Raw genomic sequence first — 25,882 nt, 5'->3', positions numbered from 1 at the left:
GTGGCTATTACCTCATTTACACCTGGCATTAAAGTGTGCTTTGGGTGGTCGGCTTGCAGTCAGATAGAGCTTGACCACATTAAAGTGCAGATGTAAATGCATCCAAGACATGTTGAGGACTAATTGTGATCTGATTCGCCAAAATTCGAGAAATAGTCAGGGATGCATTGTGATTGCATTGAACACAAGTGTAATTGAATTAACAGTCCACATACAACAACTACACACAACCGTTCCAAACCAGCGAGGTGGCAGCTAGGTAGCTGGCAGCCATTAGCCAGTATCATAAGAAGTAGTCCTCTCTTCAGTTCTCACTTTAATCAAGTCCCCTGTGGATGGAGTGAAGATGTGACAAGTTATCGCGATACACGTTGCTTTTCAATAATGACCATGTCCTGCCCAGAATTTACTTCAACAGCTGTTCTTTAATATTCTGTATAGCAACAAAGGCAACGCCTTAAGGATCGCACAACTTAAAACACTTAAAATTCGGGACCACAGAGATCTTAAAAGTAAAATAAAATAATTCTGTTTCTAATCCGAAAGTTATTAATAAATGCTAAATTGTCATATTGGAGGCATTATCTGTCACCAACACAGGATCGTTGTCAACAAGCCCCCATTCATCCACCATGTCCCGCAGCAAATCTGCAATATTTGACCCGGTGTGGCTGTCAAACATAGCTTTGGTCTGCAGGACATGTGAGACCTTTTCCCAGTCTGGAGAAATATGGTGGCATGTGAGAGTTACATATGACTGGGTTGCTCTCGAAGTCCAGGCATCACATGTAATGGCTACTCTGTTTGCAGAAAAGATTGCTTCAGTGACTTTTTGTTTCACACATGCGTACAACTGGGGAACTGCAGTTTCTGTAATGAGCCGACGAGTGGGGATTGTATAGTGTGGCTCACACTCATTAAGCAGTTGTCTGAAGCCTTCGCTTGCGGGGTGCAAGTCTTTACATATAAAGAATATAAGTGCAATTGTGATCTTCTTAGCCCTTTGGGATGTTGAGGAAATTCTGAGTTATAAGCCTCTTTCAGGGTTGTTTGAGACGGCGTGCGTGCGTGCGTGCGTGCGTGCGTGCGTGTGTGCGTGCGTGTGCGTTGCGTGTGCGTGTGTGCGTGCGTGTGTGGCACCTGTTGTTAGCGGCTGATCAGCGTGGTGTCTTATCATGTAAAGACGGAGGTTGGTCGTGTTGCTGCAGTATTTAACTCAAAAATGAAGACTATGAAGCTGATTGGTAGATAGTATAGACAGATTCTGTTCCACTGACCAGCATTTGGAAGGAGTTGGGCAGAGACTGAATGAATTTAGGTTCTTGGTAGAAAGTGCCTCCTCCCTCCTGGTAACTCTGGTCTGCTTTGCTTTGCCCCATTTTATGAACAAACTCTTATTTGATATGCACCCAAAGCACAGGGCTGTTGTTGCTTTTGGAGATTATCATAACTTGAAATTAGCATGTTGTCTCACGCTCTCACAAAGTTCTATTTTTCCCCCTCAAAGTTTACCTCATTATCGACCTCAGTGTCTCTGTTTTTAATGAGGATATCTAACCTCTCTCTTTTCAGCATTTGCTTAAGCTCCATAAAGAGCATTACATCCTACACACACACACACACACACACACACACACACACACACAAACACTCGTACACACAGAGTCACAGTGGGTTTTTGCAAAGTGCTGACAAAGAAATAACTTTAATTCTGCATCTAAGGATCCCAGCGGAAAAGAAAGCACATGACTAACAACCAGCAACACATATACACCCACACGCACTGTCTCACACACGGGAAAGCAAACACAAAAGCATATACACATTAAGTAACACACACTGATGAAGCTTCTTGTTAAAAGCTGCACACATTTCTTTAACACAGGCACTGACACACATGCATGATTTGAAATGAACACACCACCACTCATAATGCACACACATCCTTACATAAATCATACAAACCCCATCGCACAAGTTCACACTATGCAGCTAAGTTGCAGTAGAGGGACAGAGACTGAAAATCACTGCTTATTACTTTGTCTGTACTGTAGCCAGGCTGCCAGGCTCCCCTGAGGTTGTAGAAATTGACTTGTCCAATCCCGCCTTTAAACACGTTATTCTTCCTCCGCTCCTTCTGCCTGGTGTTTGCCAGAGGGACTGTGCTGCCACGTAGAAGATATTGGCCGCAATGTCAGAACTCACCAGTGGACAAAACTCTGCCGCTGTAATGACTACTGCCACGCTGCTCACATCCGCCCGGGTTTTAATATCCCAAATGTCCACTTCCTCTGCTCCGAATAATGAATATTTAATGCACTTGTCATTGTTTGAAACCTTCCACTCTTTGCACAGATTCAAAGGTCTGACTTGATTCATCATGCTGAACATATTTTCTCTCTTCCATTACAGTGCTGGGTGTAGCAGTCCACCTGCGGGGTGTAGCCATTGACTTGTCCAAGAAAATTTCCTTTTTTGCCAAGGAGTAGCCTAATAAGAGGTGTTGTTGCATGTGTCAAAAATTAGGAATAGGTTTTTGTGGCTTATTGGATTGGCATGAATCTCTTCTGGTTGAATCATCAAGTGAGATGTCTGTTTCTTTGCTGAAAAAGGTTTCTGGTACAAGTCTGTGGAGCAAAATATAGACATAAGACAAACAACATGGCATTCTGTATTGGTGCCATACACATATCTTAATGCTGAAACATTCTTCTCCACAGGAGCCATTCTCCCACCTCCGTATCAATCATTCAACCATTCAACAAGTTACTGAGATCTGTAAGGTGCAAATGTTCTGCGGCTGGTAACCTACCTAAAGCTGCTTTCACACATGGCCTGATGATGGTTTTAACATGCAACAGACGGAAAGAAAGAGAAAACTATCTCACTGTGAAAACTGGCCCAACATCCCAAGTGAAATATTCAAATTCGAACGGTAAAATGTGTTTATAACCTTTATTTGGGGGGTTCTGTCTCCTTTAGAGGATCTGGGAGACTTCTCCAATTCTTCTGCTTCTAAAAAAATGATCGTCATCCCGATACCAATATGCACGATATACGTATTGCAGAAGACTGCTTGTGCTGTGATAAATGGTGTTCCATGTGCTGTGCATTCAGGCTCTGCATGTCAATATATTTGGCCAATTAGATGGAGCCCCCCCGAGATAATAAATTTAAAGATATTCAGAATCATTTGTTTTTTGTCAATTAATCATTATCGGAAGAAGATAATAGAGAGAGAAAGAGAATTGCGAGGTTCCGCCTCCTCCCCACTAAATTCAACAGTGGAAACTTCTAGTGATCACAAAATTGCGCAGTTTATTTATGATAGTCCCAGAACTGAGGGAAGGCCCACACACACACACACCCAGTTGCGCATCACTGGTCTAGATAATGGTGACACGGATTGTTCCGAGAGAGTAAATCACTAGCTAACACTATACAACACAACATTATGTAGCCAGTCTTTATCCTGCGTTTCATTGATATTGCTGTGTTGCCTTGATGTTTTACCTTGCTCTAGGAATTAATTTCTGATTGCAGACACACATTGCAGTAAATTGTACTGTATTCCTTCTAATCTTGCCAGTACACACATCATAGACCGCACCGCAGTCACATGGCTTCATACGGTTGAGATAAAGTCCCATTCATCTGCAGCTGACGGCTGTAATGGAAACATGTGGATATGAAGTAATTGAGTTGTCCAAGGCCTTCTCAGAAATGCCTCCAGCTCTTCTTTGCTGTGGTGGCCAATCAGCAGCGTTGAGGATGACAGGAAGTCAACTTGCTTCTTGTGTGAAACAATGACAGAAAATGCAAAAAGCTGCACGTGCATGCTGTTTTTAACCTTCCCCCAGGGCTCATATTTATGTATTGTGTCCTATCTATTAGAGAGTTAGGCCTACATCCTGTGTTTTGTATCTTGGCTGAAGTTGGATTCGAAGATTTGTGCAACTTTGCCACCAGCCACTATATTGCCTCTGAATAAATGAGTTGAGTTGTCCTGGAAACTGAGATTATCTTTTTCTCCTACAGGAAATAGAGGGAACACAGTTTATATTCAGATATCTTTGTTTCAAGTTTTCCTTTTTGCATATTTAATGGCCGCTAGTTGACAGCAAGGCAGAGCTTTGGGACTATTTTACAATGTGATAACTCTCCTTTTTGTAATAAAAAAGAATTCTGGGCCAGTGTTTTACCCAGAGGACACAGAGACAAATGCCCTACATTCAGTGGCTATTAAAGGTTCTTGTTTTAATTTTCTGCCTTATGTGGCATCTTTAACAAGCTACAATTCACATTGTACAATAATCCTTTCTTCTAAAGTTGTATCTGCTTGTCTTTTCTTCTCGCACGATGAAATCCTGCTTTGAGAACTCTTTATCTTGTGCTGGGTTATTTTAGAGGACCACAATGAAAATAAGCCGTAGGGCTTAATTGTATTTTTTTCCTCTGTAATTTCTAATGCCTTTAATGACTGCGTTGCAGTGTTATAGGTGTTTTTAATATCTAATTAATATCAATCAGTCTGTTAATAAATCACAGAAATTGACATGTTGTTTTCCATCCCAGCTCTCAAGTGTTTTTTCCAAGCTAGTCTTGCACTGTAGTCCTCACTCGCTGCCCTTTTCATTGTCACATGTTAATGAGCTTAACGTCACAGCTGTTATTGTGTTTAACGGTGTAATTGATCTTAAAGGACAAAGCCTTTTTGAAAGTTTTAATTTTCCCTGAGATTAAATCATTGAGATCTAAATGTCATGCGTAGTACCCTTTAGCGTGGCACGGAAAGCTATTTGTTTTCATTAGGAACGGTTTGAAAAGTTGCCCTTTTTCTTGATCTACAGTGTAACATAGCATTGAACATTAGCGGCTCAATAAAGATACAGGTTGATTTAGAGAGTTTATTTCTGCGACCAAATCTGATCACAGAGACAGCTGAGAGCTGGTTGATTCAAAAAGAGTTATCGATAAATGCGCATAATCCTTTCATTTGATAATAATAGATTATAAAAGTCAACATGGAAATCAAATCATGTTTTTCCATTGCCTTTTTGTTGGAATGTTAATAATCAGAATTTAATACTATTCAGTAGATGGTTTCAGCACCATTCACCCTGTTTAGACCTGGTATTGCGTTCACACTGCAAAATGAATATGGCCACAAGCATTCCAGAACACCTCCAAATGTGGTCCGACACCCCGTTCAGACCCGGTACTAACATCTGTCCTGAGGGATTCAATCACACGTGCTCGGAGTAAAAGTCTGATTTTCCACATGTGATTGGATCTCTCAAGATGGATGTTTATATCAGGTCTGAACATGGCCTGTGTGATCGGATCTCAAGACACATTGAGCACTCATTTGCATGCATTCACATCTGAACTTGGAGCTGTCCACATATGATTGGATCACTCAGGACGGAACCAAGTCTGAGTCGGATCTACGTGTCTTTTAAGCGGTGTCTTTGATATATCTAACGAACACATGTTGTGCAAATAGTCCTGTTTGGAAAATATCTAGATTAAAAACCTAAAATGTTGATATGTAGCAGAATCTATTGCTTTGAAATCTTCATTCTAATAACTTAGCATTAGCTTTAATACAATATAGTAATTTATCTTCCCGCTGTTCATGTATAGAGTTTAAACTGTGTGACAGTTTCTATGTTTCTGTCCCACTCCAATGGCTCACACTCCAGACTCCCCTCTCCCCCTCAGGTCTGCTTCTTAATCTCTAATGATGATTAATGTGGCCTGTATGTGTATTGGCAGCTCTGTGTTATTGGCATACTGACAGGGTTGTTAAGATGGATAACTATGTAAGTGTGTGTATGTGTGTGTGAGTGTGGGTCTCCCCCCTCCCTTTTTTGTTTTGCAGCTTTGTCGTGAAATCAATTGATTTGTGTGTCTGGTCAATGGAGAAAATGGATTTGTGGGAAAGGCTGAAAAACAACACCTAAATTAAACTTAGTCTCTGATTTTCTATTTGTTGAATCTGTTTGAAACGTGCAGTGAACAATGAAAAACCACACAAAGAAAACAGAAAATTAAGATGTATTCACCTCGTCATGCACTAAAGCACATACTCTCTTTTTATGAGTGTGTTGTAACTTTGTGTGTGTGTGTGTGTGTGTGTGTGTGTGTGTGTGCGTGTAGGAGATGGTTCGTCGTGGGGAGATCTTGGATGACGGCTTGGAGGATGAGTTCTACCTTCGCCGCCTGGATGCCGGACTATTCGTCCTCCAGCTGATCTGCTACATTATGGTGGAGATAAGCAACTCTGGGATCTCACAGGTATATACACACACACACACACACACACACACACACACACACACACACACACACACACACACACACACACACACACTCTGGTTTGCCAAACGTGTCTCTCGCCATAATTATTGTTACGAGGACATCTGATCAGAAGATATAAAAGCAGACAGGACAGGATGTTTTTTATGGCCGCTGCAGTCAATTTGGGTTTCACTAGTGTCTTGCAGTGCTGTGGTGTCTCAGAATGGACACAGAAACTATTTGTTTCCGCAGTTTAAATAGCTGCAATCAAGCTCTGCTCACTTCATGTTATTTAGGTAATAATCATAAATTAGTTTCCTCTTAAAATTGCATTTCAGATAACTATCCAGCATGCCGCCTAGCTGATATTATGACTTAAATTTAAATTCTCCTCATGTCTGGAAAAGAAATGTGAGCTGTTATAATTCTGTGGCCATTGTGCATATTTTTTCCATTTAGTTTTAGTTCGTCTGTGAACAAACATGAACAAAAACTCAACCTTAAGCCTTTTGAGTGGGTGTTTCCAGTGGAAGTGACTGACATCTCTCAGCCCAATGTTGCCTGGAGACATGCTGTCAGTTTCTGTGGCGAGCTACTGACTTGAACACATCATAGCCTCAAAGTCCTGTATAGCCTATGAACATTGATACAAAACCATCCATCCATCCATCCTTTGTCTAAACGCTTATCCTTAGCAAGTTGTGGGGAAGCTTTTTGGTCACGTTATTTCAAAATCTGCTAAGTCATGGTTGGCAGCTTAGATCTAGCACCATGGTTGTCCCATATAAAAAGTTTAATTCAGTCTATTTGAATTAATGACAAGTGTTGTCTTTGATAATTAAATAGAGATTTAGATCAAATAAATGGACAAATCAAATATAGATACACTGATTTATTCGTAGGATTGGATTTCAATTTCACTTTGACTCTTAACGACAGCGTGTTTCTGATCCTCTTTTTCTCTCCATGTAGCTGCAGCAGAGAGTCCATCAAATCCTCAACCTGAGAGGAGGCTCTCTCAAAGTAGTACGCCACATAATGAGAGGTGAGTAACTAAATTATTTTTCAACACAGTAAAAAAAATCCAAATAATCAAATCACTCAATGAAAAGCATTGGAGTGGCCAAGTACACGGTATATACTTGTATCAGGCTATTCAAAATTTTACATTTTAAAAATGCTATTTTCATAAATCACGATGACTCGAAAGTTAATGCATCACTACTCTATTTGATGTCATTGTCTGACTTCATAGTGACTGCATAATGACAACTCTAATCATATGATCTAAATGTTTTTTTGGTCTATATAAGCTTTAGGTCATGTCTTTAGTCCAATAAGATGCAGAGATATGTCGAAACATGCATTTTTTAACAATGCATCAGGTCATTTTATGACTTCTCCGTAACTTATTTATAACGTCACCTACCTCATGACAGCATATGATAGGGAATCATTTACTGATCAACATATGCTGCAATAATCTGGGATATGGGAAATGTTTTTCAGACCATATATTCATGGGCATTGACCTTTGACCCATCAACTTAATATATCTGGCCTGCAAGTAATGTTAATACCAAGTGTCCCGAAAATCTGTCTTTGTATTATTGAGTTATTTTACACACGCACACATAGACACCTATCTTGGTAACAAACAGATAAATGCAATGTAGTGTTTCTCTCTTTTAACAGAAAATCTGATCTCTTTTTAATGAATCCCAATCAGTTCTGCTTTGCTCCGGTTTCTCTGCAGTAATCTGCTCTCACTGAAACTCATTTCTTGCAGATGCATGAATTATTCTGTACTGCTGGAGCCTTTTAATGTAAACATGTGGAGGAATTGAGCGCAAATGAACTGGGCTTCTCGCCAAAATAAGGTGAGATGTCCATATATAATGAGGCAGGTTAGAAATAAAGGCTCCTCTTTCTTAATAGCCTGTTTCAAATAAGCAACTTCCTCCCAATAAAGAACATAATTTAAGGTTTATATAAAGAATCGTCCATATGCAGTTACTGATAAAACAAATATGTTAGCACATCTTTTTGTCATTCAATTTCTTGCATGAATTTTGCCCACTATGATTTAACACCATTAACAAACCCACGTGGTTGTGTCTAAATAAAACTCAAATTCCCTCTGTGCCCTCATCAGTTCTTCGGGTTGACCTGGCTTCACTACGAATTCAAATAGACGAAATAAAATGTTTAAAATATCTGTATTTTTGCTGTAATTTGTGCTGCTCCTACATCTAAAGCAGACCATATTACTTTCAGAGAAGCACTTCATTGACACATTTTTTAAAAATCCTGTATTTGAGTGCTTCTCACACTGGCAGGGAAGCAACATTTTGGGGGGGGAATGTTGGTATAATCACTGCTCTTTGGCTGTGGCAGTCGTTTGATAGCAAGCCCGTGCTGTTCGCCTGCCAAAGCGGTTGCGCTGGAATATAATGAAATACTATGAATAATGTCATTCTTCCTTATTCTCTGGAACAAAGAAATAAACTTGGGCCAACTCTGGAGCCTGGGTGTCAAAATGCAGCTTTCTATTTTTTAAGGTTGAGTAGGTTTTGTTTTTTATAATCCAAGCAAGTGTTTTGGGCCAATGTCAGTTCTCCATATTTCCTTTGCAGAACTGATCACACTGCTCTGTTTATAGGAAACCTCTGTAGCATAGGAGCAGAGGTGGATATGTAATAATGATGGTCCCGACTATCATTTAATATAGAAGCCAGATTAAACACGGAATACAATCCAGCATTTCAAACATTTCAGTAGAAGTGTTGATGGGCTTCTTATTCACATGACCTCTGTACAGATGGTAAAACAATAAGAAGAAATGCCTCCCGTTGTGTAAATATAACTGTTATTTGTTCATATTGTCACCGTGAGAGGAGCACACACTGTCGCTCATTCTCTTCTACCCTCTGTCCCATTCTGTCCTGCTGTTTTTGTTTCCTGTTTGCTTTTCAAAACCCTGGCAGTTGTGTTATTTTCTTCCCGGTGTGACATCCATCCTTTCTGTATCATTGTCGGATAAAGCCCGAGGACGCGGCTCCGCTCACACACCCTCTGGCTCTCGGTGGCATGTAGCACTGTAGATAAAGCCATCCATCACGCATGGCAGTGCCAGCAAACATGGCAATTCTCCAGTCCCTGCTCTGTGTGTTTCAGTGTGTGCATGCTTTTGCATGCATGCACATATTCATCTGCATATTTGCATAAAGGTGTGCCTTGCTCGTGTACTTTTTGCTTACGAACAAGATTTTTTTGTTTGTGTGTGCAAATTAATGTTTGCCCGTAGCATGCCTACATGTTTCTGTGTGCGTGCCCCTGCTTGCTTTCATGTGCATATTTTCTTACATACTAATCTATGCAGATATGTACATGTTGAGTTTGCTCCTTTGTGATACAGTTTGCATATTGTACTCATGTCAGCCCTTGCATGTCTTTACATATTAATGTGCATCTTACTCGTCCTTGATCTTCTCGCAGACTTATTTGTCATGCGTTGTGTTTGTGTGTTTTAGGCTGTGTGTGTATATGCACCTCTAACGTCATGATGCTGGTGCCTCCGTCCATCTCAAAGTGTGTGTGTGTGTGTGTGTGTGTGTGTGTGTGTGTGTGTGTGTGTGTGTGTGTGTGTGTGTGTGTGTGTGTGCGTGTGTGCGTGTGTGCGTGTGTGCGTGTGTGCGTGTGTGCGTGTGTGCGTGCGTGCGTGCGTGCGCGCGCGCGCGCTCACGCTCACCCTTTTCATTAAGGCCACACTGTGGAGCCCTTGCCCATTTGAAGTGCCCCACCCGGTCAATGTGAAGCCACAGAAAAAAGGTTAAGCACATGCAGAGTACGTCGCCGGCTCTGATGTCTTGACCTTAATGACGTTAGTTCGCTGAATGAGAAGCAGTTCTGCAGCAGGGAAGGATTAGCACCCCGCATGGAAGAACATTGATTTTACTGACTTGGTGAAAATCTGCAGTGAGATTTTTCCTCTTAAACAAATCTTCAGATAGGTCATATCCCAGGTAGTTAAACTTTACGTAATCATAAAGAGATGTTCATTGTCTCTCTTTACATCAATAAGCAGATATATTGTTACATTGGGTTATGTTTAACACTCTAATGGGCCTTCAGGGTAATGCTGAAGGAGCACGGAGAAACAGTCTGACGAGTAGGAATGAAGGATGTTCAGTTGATAGTAAATAAACTTAATGGTCTTCTTTGCCTTCAAGTTGGCTTAAAGATATAATAACAATTCTTCATTAAAAGGTCTCAAAACGAAAAGACCTATGTTATATATTTTGTTGACTTGCTCACTAAAATTATCCAATATGTTTCCAACAATGTACAAACCACAAGAAATCACGATTTATTGAAGGTAACAGGACGTTTCTTTTTGCTCACTTTTTAATTGCGTCATATTCGCTTTATCCGTAGCTTTGTCCGTCTTCACTTTCCACAACGTATGATGAAGAAAAAACACTGCGAGAGATTTTTCTTTCTTTCCACTGTTTTATTGGTCTCTTATAGTGAATCATGTTCATTCACTGCCTTTTGCTGAGTAACATGAATAAAACTTTCCTACATTATCTCATCCATGAACATGATTTGCACCTGAGTTGCGTGTGGTAGATTTTTTTTTATGTTGATCACATGCTGTTTGATGGTGAAAGTGTTTATAGAGAACAGCCAGGCGGTCACAGATTGGGGGAGAATGATTTTGTTACATTGGGTGTTATATGAGGGTTTTTTCCATCTTTAATCAAGAGCATAGTCTTTGACAGTGTGACAGCAGGATTTGCAGATTTCACGTTCCGAGTTTTGAATACTCAAAACCCTCACTCAAATATTCCCTGCTTGTGCTCAGATTTGCTTCACTCCAGCTTCGGCTCTTCTCCTCGCGCTCACGCTGCTTCTGTGCGCACATGAAACGTCTGCTCTCTGATTCCTCCTCTGCTCTTGCATTTTTCATTTGTGCTTTTGTTTGCAAAAAATAAGTCAAAACTCCCCAACAAATAGAATGCCGAATGAAACGTAGTCTTGAAAGGCAGCAGCATCTGCCTGACACACAACATTTCTCCAGGGATCCAAACTGTGCTTATTGTAATGAAGCAATATGTTGCCCAATGCTCATTGATTTGATAGATACATACATAGGTGATAGTTGTTAATGCTGCCATTTTCCTTCAAAGGCCTTGGAAACGCACCTCAGCAGATGGCTGGCTGAATGTAGCCATACATATTAGCTGGTGTTTTGTGTCAAGGTGTCCTTTTGAATGTTTTGACACTCATATTTTAGAGACACCATTGCACTTAGCATTACAGACCAATGTGTGTGTGTTATTGCAACCTAGATAAAAAGCCTCTGTTGGTCTTGATGATGAGAGCAGATAATACGACTTAACAGAGCATGAGAAAGGCTTTGATTTCTTCTTTGTGAAGCAACACGTGTGTGTCCGGGACGCTCTCTGTGACAACTTCTGATGATTTGAAAGCATGATTAGATTAACACACAACAGGATCATTTATGAAACTGCCCCGACTGTGGTAACCAGTTCCAGCCGCAGCTGTAATCACACTCCAACATCCTGGAGTGTGTCTCTACCCGTGGCTGCTGCTGCTCCTGGAAATGATTCTCCTCGTACTCATGGCAGATCAGTCCCAGTCACTGACCTGAGTAATAGCGATGCTCAGTACTGTATTGTCCCTCCGCCGTGTTGCCGTGGTGACAGCAGAAGAGAGTAGCAGCATGCCAAAGAAAAGGTTCTGCAGAGAGTTGAGGTGTCACAGAATCTCTGACCTTTCTGTCTGTGCGGCTGCCTGCACCCCCATTTATAGACACGCGCACACACACGGGGACAATGGCAGGCGAACAATGAAAAGAGGCCGGCGATTTTCACGTCTCTGTTGAATCGCTCCCACGTCCCCGAAAACCTGCTTTTCTCAGTCAACCTTAAAATTTTTTTAGGTGAGTAGCATCCCACACCTCCAGGGATCACATTCAAATCCCCGGTGCTGCCATTCAGGGCCCCCCCCACCCCACCTCCGAATCGTGGACTTTTTAACTTTACTCCCAGCGCTTTGGTCTTTCTCAGACCAACTCTCCTCAGAATACCCAATGATGGAGTGACCTCTGCGTGTCTTCTGAGCTCAGCTGAAAACTCAAAAAGCTGTTCACGTACGCTACTGGTCTGCTTCCCTTACAACTCAAAATATAACTGACGTTGCTACAGACTTAAATGCTGTCTGATCTATTCCTGCACTCCTCTGTCATGCAGTGATGGAGGGTAGTGCAATTACAGGAATTTTTTTTTTTTGCTCGCTTCATCCTTCTCCTCAATGACATTTCAGAGAGAGATGTTGTACCTTTTATTCCTCCACATTTATTTGATAGTTAGACATAGTTTTATATCAATAATATATATATTTTTTTAAAAAATGTTATAGCTATTTTGACACATTTATTTTTGACACTAAGTACATTTTGATGACTATACATCTGTAATTTTAGTTATGTGGGATTTGTTTGCAGGACTTTTACTTTAATGTATTTTTACATAGCTGATTTTCTACTTTTCCTTAAACATAATTTAATTTGGTCAGATTTTATTCATCGATGGTTATCGGGATGGGAAGAGGATTTCAAAACATAAGATAAAAAGTGTTTCAGTAATACATTATCAACTCTTCTTCCTCTACTGCTGTCATGCAACCTTGTGATACCATGCCTTTGAATTCTCATTATTAAACTCTGCAAGCTTTTAGCTTGTTTTCTTTCAGAACCCTGGTGTAAATGCTGGAATAATTCTATTGTAGTAAAACCTTGATCTGCCTTTTGTACGTTTGGCATCATTCCTATCGATGATTATAAGACTGTACAGTTAACAAGAGCAGCTAGATAATCAGAAACGTTTCAGTTAGCCAGCCTTATATGGTAGAGAAAATAAAAACAGCACTGTTTCGCCCTAAGCCCTGTGGGCTCTCGTCAGAATAGCCCCCTTCATTCACTCCTCCCTGCAGTGTCTCCCGGCGAATAGTCGTCTTTTCATCTTTCTGTCTGCGACATCCTCAGGTTTAATGTGTAATCCCTGCTTCGGCACAGAGGATGGCTGAGAGACAGAGCAAATGGCCCGCACTCCACCGGGGCTGCAGCAGCTGCAACTTTCTCTTTCTGCACATTAGACTCACAAATCGACTGTCGGTCGGTCTCCGAGGCCTTGTGTGGGAGGCAGACGCACAAAATGAAAAAAGCACTCGGGAGAGTGCGATGAAGTACGAGCACAGCGCAATACACCTGGACCGATTACTGCTCACAGCCGGAGGACACGGTCGCCGTCCTGGGACTTCTCACGATATGACAGCAATTTTTCAAGGAAATATCTTGCAATAGGACTTTTGTTACAAAGAGATGACTTGAGACCGTCTAGACTAGGTTATTAAATGCTGTCTCTCAGCTTTGTCTCTAAAAAGTCTTTGTTTGCTCTTTATAACGTGTACTGTTTATTCAGTGCTTGTGTATATATATTTAAATGTGGCCAATCTGTGTCTAAATATTGTTGCTGTTAATATTCTCACCTTTTACTCATTTGTGGTCATCAGGTCACTAAAGCTCATTCTGCTGTTTAACTCTGAATATGACTAAACAACGTATTATCACTTGTATCTTCCATTCAGTGGGGGGGGGGGAATCCAGCGTGTGAGTTTCTGGCTCCTTCTAGCCTCTAAAGTCAGAGCTGTCAACTCAACTAATCCGCGGACTTTTCTTTGTCTTGTGCAGAGTACGCAGAGAGCATCGGAGATGGGAAGAGTGACGAGTTCAAAGAAGCCGAGCGGAAGAGGATCATGGATCTCGTCGAAAGCTTCTAATCTCACCTTTTCTATCTTACGCATACACAAACAAATCTGTTCTTTCTCATGAGAACACTGAAACCCCCTCCGGTTCTGATCTGGGACCAGATTTGACCGTGACCTTGATCCAGTCGTCGGTTTCTCTGTAACATTCTGAAGGTAAAGTCACTGAGAACGTTTACATGTACGAATTCACTGCCAAGTACTTGTCTGCCACAAGCATTGTAATGGTATTTTCTCATTTTTATTTATTTATTTTTAAAGGAATTTAATAACATAAATTAACCTTGCCTCAATCTTTCACATCCACTTTGGGGGGGGGGGAAATAAATTCTAAAAAACATTATTAAATTACGAAACTCATTATTAGATGTTTTATTCATCCTGATTAGAATGATGGTTAAAATCCAGTGACGAGCGTGCATGTAAATGTTCTTATCTAAAAGCAGTAGGAATTCTGAATATTATAGATTGACTGAAACACACAACCAACACGAGACATACTCCGAGCGGCAGATTCTGTTCAGTGGTGTTGGATAATAATACACATTCCTCTCTCACTTTACCTGGTTTGTTTGTTTTTGAATTTTGTGTGTAAAATATTTTCTAATAAAACATTTGGTAATAAATTCCTGATTGCATGTTTGCTCTGTTTGATTATTGTCACTGTTTCATTAGTGAACTCGTGCAGCTGGTTGATAAGCGTGTGTACATGAATCTCATTATAACTGCACTTGGTTATTGTTGCACATGGGCATTGATGGAGACAACAAAGCTGTATCTGTAAACACAGACACACACACACAGTTCTCACACAAAGACTGCTGCTCCTTTAGGTCACTGCACGCGTTTGACCATAATTGAATAATTCACAAATATGACAGAATACAACTAATACTTGTTATTTCATTCCAACAAATTCTTAACGACATGGAAAATCAATCAATCAATTCAGATTTTATTTGTATAGTCTGTATTCACAAATAACAATGTAAATGCGCATTTTAAAATAGTCTCAATCTAAATAAATAGGTTCATATCTCACATAATAATTTTTTTTTTTTTAGAGTGGGATTTTTATTTCCCCCCAAAAAAAGTATTCACCTAAATAAGTAATTAAGCTTGTTTAATTCATTTTCCTGTGAGTGAAACACTGATTCTACAGAAAGTGTCTTTCTTCACGAGTTGTCTGCATTTGAACACGATATCAGGGTGGTAGATCTCGGCTTACTTCAGAATTAAAAAGTGATCTTGTGCTTAAAAAGGATTGTGACCACTGTCGCAGACCATGCAAACTTCGTTTTGCAACCAGTGGAATCTTCCTCTGCTGGTCATTTGAGAGAATACAGGTTTCAGGCACTTATGCATTGTCTTCACTTTACGGACCCAGAGACTACATCCATTGTTCTATTCGTCAGTGGTTTGGACGTTATATTAGAGGTAGGTAGAGATCAGTGGGTTTGTTTTAGTTAATCACTGTAAACAGACATTTCATGTTGTCAATTGATAAATTCTTATTGGACAACATATTATAACCGATTTCTGTTGTGCAGCATTTCAGAAAGTATCTGCAGAAAACACCTCTAATGAATAATGTTTTTAATCACATACTTGTTACTATATATGAATGTATTTTATTCATATATTATATATAAAGATGGGCGATGCATCTCCTCTTCCTCACATTGTTCAAAAATGGAGCTAAAATATTTTTGCTTCCGGGCGTTGCTATCATGTGCTTTTGACATAATATGGAGAGAGTGTCTGTGCGTTAGTAATCGCGGTGGGGAGCTGCGGAATCAAGTCACTGGTTTCCTGCTGGAGCCAGGGATTCACTGCACGGTCACTTGTTTTTCGGCTGGAGCCAGGGATTCACCACCTGGTTCTTGGTTTTCAACTGGGGGCAGGGAGTTACCGCCGGTAAAAGTCCGGAAGCCCACACAAAGGCTGGATTTTCAAAATAAAATAAACCTTTAAACCGGCACCAAGCGTCAGGCACACGTTCAAAATTTGTCAGGAGGAATTTTCTAGTTAAGTTTACACTACATATTTGAGTCTGGACTTTGCATATGAGCAGCAGGTTGACTGGTTGGCAGAGGTGATTATTCTAGTTCTGCCTCTCATGCACCACACATCACTATATCTGGCTTTAGGAGCAAGAAACCTATATATTACCAATTGTTTGTGCATTATAAGCGATTGAGAAAGGAGACAGATCACTGCAGAGGAGGAGTTTGCTCTCAATTTTTAGTCTGTACAGATAGATATATAGGTAGATGGAAAAATATAAATAGAATTAACCTGATGTCACTAATGAGCAGACACTGCTGCTTAACTTTCTAACCCAGAAGGAAAGTAAGGAGATGATGTAAGATTTAAATCACAATAAGCAAACATTTGACTCAGTGATGATTAAAGTCAGAATCTCCATCAGTACATGACCTGTCCTGTCTCATACTGGCTGATGTTTCATGTTTGTCTAAGCGCAGTGAGATCAGATCAGGATTTCAGGCTGATTGGTTGGTTGATGATTAGGTTAGATGTCATTGGTTGAAAGCTGACTAATTGGAAGTTTAAACATCATAGTTCATTTAACCCGACAGATGAAGCTTATCTGTCGCCAGCTGCTGTTTCTGAGGTCAACAAAGATCCGTCCATTTCAACTGGCTTCATGCAAATACACATTCTCAAAATTCTCTTAAATGCACACACTTGTCTTGAACACACGCTGGTAAATTCTCTCTTTCTGTGTGATGAATGCCACCTGTTCACCAGCAGGGGCTTGTTGGTGAGATTTGATCATCAACATAAACAATGTGGATAAAACCTTATTTCTACTTTATTTGTTGGGCTTTAACAAAATGTTTGCCAAAGAGAAAAGAACCCCCACTTAAAGTGCTGTGGTCCAAAACACTCAGTCATACATCACTGAAAACTAGTGAATGCCACACATTGTCATGAAACACTTGTATGAACCACTTAAGAACAAATCTGTTTGTTTGACTGATTCTTTCATGAGGTCAAGTGACAGTAAATTTAGGTCGATGACAGATTCAGAATTACGTTTTGTCATATTGCACTACTGGCAACACGCTTTGTGCTTTACAAAGCCATACTGACTCGCCGAAAGTGGTTAGCCCATTAGCGATCGCTCTGCCTGTTTGTTTACCAAACCTTTTCCTCTCACTCATTGTACTGTCTAAAATTTTACTTTGTGCATACATGGGTCTGACCAAAGCCATTTGAACTAGAAATTTAAACTATGAGGTGATAGATGGAGATATGTTGAATTTCTTGTTATCACTGTACTGATGACTGTTCGTTCCCTGCCTCTGAATTAGATGTCAATGATTTGCTATTTGCCTCTTTTACGCCCTGTAAAAGTGAAAATGACACGACCACAGACTGGATCTTAAAACCACGCATGTATTTGTTAATCTGGTTTTCAGAGGACCTTCAGTGATCTGATCTGTTGTCATGTCACACTTGCTCATACTGAACTGATTTTATTTAATGGGTACACATTTGGTGCCAATTGGTGAACGAGTATTTAACAAGATTTAAGATAAACAACATTCTCTAATTGACATTTCACAGTTCTCTTCCCAATGTGAAACTATTCTTTTCTCTTCTTACTCTAAATTCCTGCAACACTCATTTTGTGCCACACCCTCTCTGGGTCCCTGACCATGATCACGGCAGGAAGCAGCGTTGTCGGGAGGGAACGGGGGGGGCGCCGCTCACCGACAGCCGTCACATCTGCTGCCTTTCCTAAGTGTCTTCACAAACTCTAATATCGCTCGGTAACAAGATGGGTAGAACGGCGGGGCGTCGTTTGCATATTGTATTGGCAGAGGAGGCTCGGCCCCATGCATCTCTTATCAGTGATTATGACTGTGGCGTGTTTAACAGCAGTTGTACAGCAATTTCACAGCCGAGGGGAGGGAGAATAATTGTATTTTCCGAATGAATGAGTGCAAACACTGTGCACTGCTGTGCTTTTGGGATTCTCTCCTTTAGTAGGGGACTGAGAGGAGAAGATATTCTGTTATTGAGTAAGCACACATATGGAAAAAAGTGCACAACAGGGGCATTGCAACTTAAAGCTTTGGTGTATACACAGGGCTCTTGGATCTTAATAATAAGCCTCTGAGTGTCTGTACCCATAGCTTAGAGATACTGTCCTTCTTTTGAACCACTAATGCAGGTATAGGTCCCCTACCAGTGATCCTTGTCGTGTTAAAATGGACCCTCACCAGAAGTAACCTGTATCTGAACATTTCAGAAAACAAGCCTGACTTTAACTGAGGCCAACAAAATGAAACAGGAAGAATCTTAGGCCTCGCAGGACCCATCTGAGAGGCCCATTCTCTCCAGGTAATAGGACAATAAAATGTATAAGTGCATCCTTGCAAATTGAGGTGAAACTGGAGGCTCCATGACTGCGTGGCATCTATTCAAGAGGTAGAGAAGATACTTTTTCAGTTGAAAAAAATGTAAATAAAATCCCATGGTGCAACAGAGCTAATATCAGAGCTTCCTCCATTTTACAGATCTCTGGTCCCTGAAATCCACCATCTCAGAAATTTATTTAAAAAAATCTAAAAATTGACAGAAAACCCTGAAATGACTCGGGTGCCATGTTATCATTGTTCTTTCATCTTTCATTATTGTTATTATTATTTTTTGTATAGTTATTAATATTATCTACATCCTTCTGTATTTTAACCATTTACTTTCTTGCTGTTAAGAGCTTTATACTTTGTGTTGAAAAGTGCACTACAAACAAAGTTATTATTGTTGTTACTATTTATAAAAGTGTCTGTAAAAGCTGTCATGACTTGACTCTTACAGTCTCAGTGTGATTGAGGTAAATCTAGAAAGAGAGTCTTATTTCAAAAACAAAAAAATAAGGGGAAAACTTTGGGAATCTTGAGTCAGTGAGGCAGCTCCAATCAGGACAGGCAAGAGAAGCATGATCGGGAGGAGAGATGGCACCCACCCTTGTCGCCTGTCAGGTGAAATCACCGTGTGTGACATGTGTCTGAGCTGAACTCGTCCAGCTGACACATCCAGCCATGAACATTCTCATATACAGACAACAGACACTCGTTACAGTGTAATGATGCTGACAGAGGAGGAGGCAGCCCTGTGCTGGCTTCTTAACACCACTCTATATTTATTTATGTCTATCTGAAGTCAGAGCCAGTGGGTGAATATAGACAACAAAATAGTATTTGAATTTTAAGACTTCTGAAATTACAGGCAGATGTTGATTTTCAGAGAGGGAATAATTTGTGGTTTGGAATCCAGGATTCACACAGACGAGTGGGGGTGTTGATGACGTTTCTAACATGCGATAGACGCCAAAATGAAAAAACAAATATATCTCAAGGTTGAAAAAGCAAGGCCATACCTGTGGAAGACGCAGATGAAGATGCGCTTTCGGCGACATGTGATCTCTACAGAACAATTTATAGATTACATCCTGCCTCTCGGACCCGATTCGGCGAACATTCTCCGGAGTTTATGTCTGAAGATGGCTTTAGATGTATAAATCAGCGATAACAGCACTGGTTGCAGTTTAAAATAATCTAAAATGTCCTTGATTCCTAAGGAAGATCAATCCTGCCTCGCAGCCTTGTAAATATGTGAGTTCACACACGCATAATGCTGTCATAATTCTAACACATGGGCTCAAAACAAAGCTGTTAATTGCTAGACCAACTGTCAGGCTACAGCAGCGGCCAGCATGGGTGCTGAGCCCGGCTGCTGCAAAGGTTTGGCCGCTCTCATTGTCTACATGTTATCTGACAGTGCAAAAACACATTCATTTCCCCTGACTGTTTTATTGTGGCATAGCAAAAATATTACCATGGCGCATTGCTTCAGTAAATGGGGCCTAATGACATCCCAGAGGTAAACTGTCCACCACTTGGTGATCATTATAAAGGCTTCACTGCCAGCAGTAGGAGGGGGAAAAAAATCCAGTATATTGTTCTGTTTTCATACATAACACCCTCTGCATTGTTTCCCTCACTGTTCAATTATTATGGAAAGCTGTAGGAACAACATTTGAGCTATTTTCTTTTTGATGTTTTCATGGAAAGTCGTCTCTTGGACTGAAAAATGCACATGAACCTCTGCAATAATAGGGCTAATTGAAGAGGGTAATTGGAGTCCGGTAATGTAATCAGTGTGTTGGGGTCCCTGGGAGTGCTAAGAAATATCCACAAGGACCGGTGACCGCCTGAGTTTAAAACCGAGGTTGTATCCCCAGCTACTGATAGTCTACCTGTGAGTAGATTAGGACATATGTAAAAAGTAGCTACAGAAAATAACCTATGTTACTCTCTCCTCCTCTAAACTGCATTTACATGAACATTAGTCACATGCCGCTCCACCTTGCACCGCAGGTAAATTCTCATTCTCTCGGGAAACCGTGACGAAATGTTTGGAGTAGTAAAATACAGCGTGGGATTCTGGGATTGTCGGATTGTTCGCAGCAACTGGTGCATAGACGAGTCTAATCAGTCTTAGCTGCTCAGTCACAATACAGGAATTTCTGCATCTATAAAATGTGTACACGGCATATATACATAATGTGGTGCCTTTTAAGAGCACAACATGATTATCTGCAGCTCCTACTATAAATAACCATCTGCTCAAAGGATACATAGAACCCTGATGACAACACCATGAAAGAATATCTCAAGTAAACAACACACAGTTGAGGCAGGCTGTCTGCCCTCTCTGTTAGAAAACAATGTTTACATGGACACATGTACTCCAACTATTGGCCTTACTCAAAATAAGACATTATTTTGATCATGGTGTTTACATGAGTTGCTTATAGAATATTCCCTTCATATTCCTGTTTACATGTTACAGAGTGTAGCCCGATTATGATTCATTTCATTGTGTCCAACATTATTCCACCAGTTTTAAAACCCTAACCTGAAATAGCTTAATGTACGATGCTAGCATAGACACCTACAGCTTCTTTTTATATTTCCATCTTGTTTAGCTACACCCAGGGCCTGTGTCGGTAACTCGATGTTGCAAAAAATTTGAAAACTCCATTAGCACGTTAAAATGTGATAAAGACGTATACATGTTTACGTAATGTGATCAAGGACGGAATACTTCAGAGCTTAGTTTGATCATTTCTGACTACAAGTTTGACCTAATTTGTAAGTTAATCAGAAAATGATGTTTACATGGCAGAGTCTTCCATTAGCAATAGCGTTCTAGTTGTGCAGGAACAATGTTCACATTAGTCATTCATAATACACATGCATTACGCGGCATTTCACGCACTAGCACCGTAGTAAAACGTCCACAGACAGTAATTGGACAGTATATGCACGATACATTTAATGGCCGTGCAAATTAAAACAAAAAACTACACCTTTCACTACTGTAGATATACGGGGGGGCTATTTTGGATTTTGAAGTGGTGGGGTTCCTCCGACCTTCTGAGCCGAAATTCCGACTTGAGGTGGTGCTCCATTTGCAACTTCAGCCTCGGGGTTCGGAAATTCAAAGCTCGGAGATTTAAAAGAACGCAGCATTATTCAAACTATTGTCTTAATCAGGTTAATATCAGAATATTGTCCATGGTAACGTAGTCGATGTAGCTTGGAGCACCTCCATGTTGTTTACCTGGTTGTAGAAATCTTTTCTTATTGTACTTTGTTTTACGTATTTATCTACCATTAACAAAACATGATAATAATACAGATGATAGGAAGGTTTTTTTCTGGTCTTTACATAAAAAGCGCGCAAAATTGCACGTGGTCCAGATAAAGGTTGGTAGAAGTGTGTTTAATATCCCTCCTCTTATAATTGATATAGCTTCATCTCAAGCCGCGGCACTCCCCGTCAGTGAGCAGTGTCCCTCCGCCCCTTGCAGAGCGCAGTGAGGAGAAGCAGAGCGTCAGTCAGTGCGCTGGATGTGGAGAGAGGCTGCAGCTCCGTCTCCTCTCAGGTACCTCACTCCTCTGCCCGACAGGAACTCACCTGGATCTTAAAATACCACAGAAAGACAGAAAGAGACCCTTCCAAACGCGGTGTCCTCCACCCGATGTGAAAAGAAGCGAGGGGAGCAGATCTACACCAGAAGAGATGGGAGCGTTTCGGCTGCTGCTGAGGAGTTTGCATTTCATGGTGGGACTCTACATCCAACTTAGTGTCGCCACGAGGCAGGCTGGGCACGGGGAGGTGGAGAACCACATCTCCGGGAACGGTAGGTCCACAGCCCCCCTCCTCCTTCCTCATGGTGTTTCAGGTGCTGATGCTGTCTTCTGAGAGGAGAAGGGGGGGGGACTCAACAAAGAGCAGGCTGATAACAACTGATGCCACAGTGTGTGTCTGTGTGTTTGTGTGTGTAAACCCAAAGTGCTTGTGGTTTGCACTGTCAATGGTTGAGGTATCATCAGCCGGTCATTCAGTGAGCACTTGTCTATTATCAATCATATAACTCTAACAAAGCTTGTACAGTCTTGTATATATTTATATATTCATACATCTTCCACCTATAGATTATAGATTTATAGGATTGGCTTGTCTAGAATTAAAATGTGATGTTAACGTAACACATATGTAATGGGTTGGAGGCAGAGAAAAAAAGAAATACAAAAAAATGTAAAAACGATGGAAGAAATGACGGCTCCGCAAAAGTGGAGCCAGAGCGTCTCAATTGCCACTTGGTGGCTGGCTGCAGTGTAGGTCTTAAATCCCACCTCTTCCATGTTAATGGATGGGACAGGGAGCAACCTAAAAAGTAAATACACATCAAATAAAATGTTCTCAAATATGGTTTGTGTCATTGTACGTAGTTGTTATCACACCGATGTATGCATAATGTATGTCTGGTAAATTACGTTTTAATTAGTTATTTGATGCGGTAAAAATGGGGTGAATGTCACGATTTGACAACTGCGACTGACTCATTATTGGTCAAGTTTCTGTATAGATGTCACCTTGCAACCACGGCTCCGCCCCTGATCACTATACTGGGCAGACTCTGGCTCCAGCTCCAAATGCGCAAGATCGCAGCGATTGTATTCTGGATATTTTGGCTTCTGAATATTGGGAGGAAGTGGAGACGTGTCATCGATCTCTATTTACAGTCCATGGTTAGAACTAAGGCAGTAAGTATCGTATTCATTTAAAGTCCCATGGCTCATAGAAAACAACTGAGTTAAATTTTCAGGGCTTCTAAAGAAATCAAAGTAAATTTCCACAGCCTCTTGTTTAAGAGTGTAAGGATTGTGTTCTCGTGATGTGCAGTGAGTCAGTGCTCATGACTGACACAGGATTTAGTTTCCTCCTCACTCTCCTTTCTTCTGATCACTGGCTTATTTATTCAGCTGAGAGAAGTTAATATTCCTCTTTTAACATCTGATGAACAATCTCTGCCCCAGCTCACATCGGCCTCCTCCTCTCTGTCTGAGAGCTTCCCCAAATGGCCTCCAGTGTTTACACTTGGTTACGTCATATCATCTTAACACAGAGAGGAATGTGTGTCACGGCTCTCTGGTTTGTCCCAGCCACTCTGCCGACCTCCACAGGTGTCAGGCTGGCAGATGTGCCGACGCCACCGAGCGCGTTTGAAAAAAATCAGGCGAGGAGCAGAGGGAAGGGAGATGGAGTGGAAGTGATGGCCAGCAGGTCTGAACGCCTCGGTGCCCTTGAGGCAATGACTCTCCTCCTGTCGATCAGCCTCTCTGGCCCCTGTGAATGTGCTCCATCATCATCACACACAGCAAACAGCTCCCGCACACTGTATGACACCCGCGGCTCTGTTTGCATCCCATAAACACTAAACTGCACTGTGCATCCATAACGGTGCTTCAGTTTGATTAAATCTCATGGTTTCAACACGGATGAGATTCCCACTCCCTTTAACGTGAGACACTGGTGTCAGGAATGAGCATGTCCGCACCCACAGAAAAGGATTCATTGAAAGTTGAGAAGAGGGAATTGAGTTAAAAGTCGTTCTGCAAGCAGCACAGAGCGAGTGCATCCTCCAGAGGAAGCAGAACTCAGGAATGTTAGCTATTAACGAAAGAAATTGTTTGAAATTTTGGGAAATATTCACTTTCTTTCTGAGAGTGAGATGAGACGATCGACTGTATGTCACTCCTATATCTGTTTATTAAATGTGAAGGGGGTGAATGAGACCCCATGTTCAAATATGATCCCATCACTGTAGATGCAGTGATTGTTTTTGTCTGGTGTTGTTCGTTCAGTCTCTTGTGAGCGTCTCTGCCGTTTCACCTCCTCATACTTACACCTGTAACATGTGATTTAATCCTCTAATGACGTGTTCCCCAGTGAGGTCTGTGTCTTCAGGTTTTACCAGCAGAGACCTTAAGGTGTTGAATGTTTGGTTCTGACTCCTGCCCAGATATTCTCACAGCCCCAGCTACGTAACTGATTCCCACTGGGATGCGTCTGTCTGTCCCTGTTGATTTAGCAGTGTCCATCCTGCTCGATTACATTATTATTATCAAAGACCATCCATTAGAGCTTTTGTCCTAATGTACTGATGTCATGTTAAATAATGTAGTGTACAAGTGTGTAAAATATTCATCAAGCTGTTGCTATGTGTAGTAACATTAGTAATACCTCATGGCAGGTTAGTAAATACATAACATAAAGAAGCTGAGTGTGTTTTCACACTGAATAATATGCTGGTGGGAAGAGATATGTTAGAACAGAGTGTGTGTGTGTGTGTGTGTGTGTGTGTGTGTGTGTGTGTGTGTGTGTGTGTGTGTGTGTGTGTGTGTGTGTGTGTGTGTGTGTGTGTGTGTGTTTATTTCAACCTGAGGGTAAAATGAATGAAAAGCAGCGGTACATTCTTGAGGTCTGTCAGTAGATTCATATACTGTCATTTCTCATTGAAATAGCAAGAAATGAATAAATATAATGATTAATGAAATATTCAGAACACAGTGTAACATGCTGTTGTATAAAGTGGAATCCAATAGGGTTGTCAGAAGATTTTTTTAACGCTGGAATGATGAAAAACGACAAAGAAGACAAGGTTAGGCTCACCTCTTTAATATCGATATATTTCTATGCAGAGTTTTTTTTTTTTTTACAGTCCATAGATATGATTTGAATTCACAGAGTGAGCTTCACCACAGTGAGTCATATCAAACAAAAGACACAAGGACAGGGTCAGCAGCCTTCTTCTGTTTTCCAGTAGACATTAAAGCCTTTCCAAACGACTGCTTCTTCCTTATAACCTTAAAACATTGAGTCGGATGAAGGATTTAGTTATCCAACGTTATCCAAAAGTTATCTTAAGTTATCAGAGAAACAAGCTGGGCAAACAGCCCCTTCGGATGTGCCCTGTCTGCCAAAGAGCATCAAGAAAACACAGAATCAAGGTGAAACTGCTTCGGTCTGTATTTTTACTGGTTTAAATGATTTGTTCTGTTTATTTTGGAGAGGTGGAGACCTCTGCGGAGAATTCAGCTCCTGGTAAAAAACACTCCTGAACGATGAACAATGAAGGAATCAACCAAAAATGTCAACAGAAAATGAGTTGTTTGACAGTGACGACAACATCCGCTGAAATGAATGTCACTATTGAACAAATATTGCATGAAATACATTTTTCAAAGGTTAGGAGCAGTTTTTTAGTGTCTTTAATTTAAATTTGAGAACACTGCCTCATAAATCTATGATGATAGATAGTTGGCTAACGTTGTCACCC

At 40.9% G+C, this 25,882-nt stretch overlaps 2 protein-coding genes across 2 annotated transcripts in view; both read left to right on the top strand.

The window, feature by feature from the left end:
* ctnnbl1 (catenin, beta like 1) overlaps positions 1-14,780 on the top strand; it is a 62,467-nt gene extending 47,687 nt beyond the window's left edge. The window contains exons 14-16 of the mRNA XM_035159169.2: positions 6,163-6,300; positions 7,276-7,348; positions 14,081-14,780. Of these exons, the coding sequence (XP_035015060.1) occupies positions 6,163-6,300; positions 7,276-7,348; positions 14,081-14,169 (300 nt within the window). The 3' untranslated portion in view covers positions 14,170-14,780. The remainder of the gene's footprint in view (positions 1-6,162; positions 6,301-7,275; positions 7,349-14,080) is intronic.
* Positions 14,781-22,061: 7,281 nt separating this feature from the next.
* LOC118110991 (V-set and transmembrane domain-containing protein 2-like protein) overlaps positions 22,062-25,882 on the top strand; it is a 48,306-nt gene continuing 44,485 nt past the window's right edge. Inside the window, exon 1 of the mRNA XM_035159198.2 lies at positions 22,062-22,399. Coding sequence (XP_035015089.2) covers positions 22,279-22,399 — 121 coding nt within the window. The 5' untranslated portion in view covers positions 22,062-22,278. The remainder of the gene's footprint in view (positions 22,400-25,882) is intronic.

The sequence above is a fragment of the Hippoglossus stenolepis genome, chromosome 6 (genome assembly GCF_022539355.2).
Source record: "Hippoglossus stenolepis isolate QCI-W04-F060 chromosome 6, HSTE1.2, whole genome shotgun sequence".
NCBI classification, from domain to species: domain Eukaryota; kingdom Metazoa; phylum Chordata; class Actinopteri; order Pleuronectiformes; family Pleuronectidae; genus Hippoglossus; species Hippoglossus stenolepis.
The sequence above is the reverse complement of the archived record's forward strand: the minus strand, read 5'-3'. Positions and strand labels throughout refer to the sequence as shown.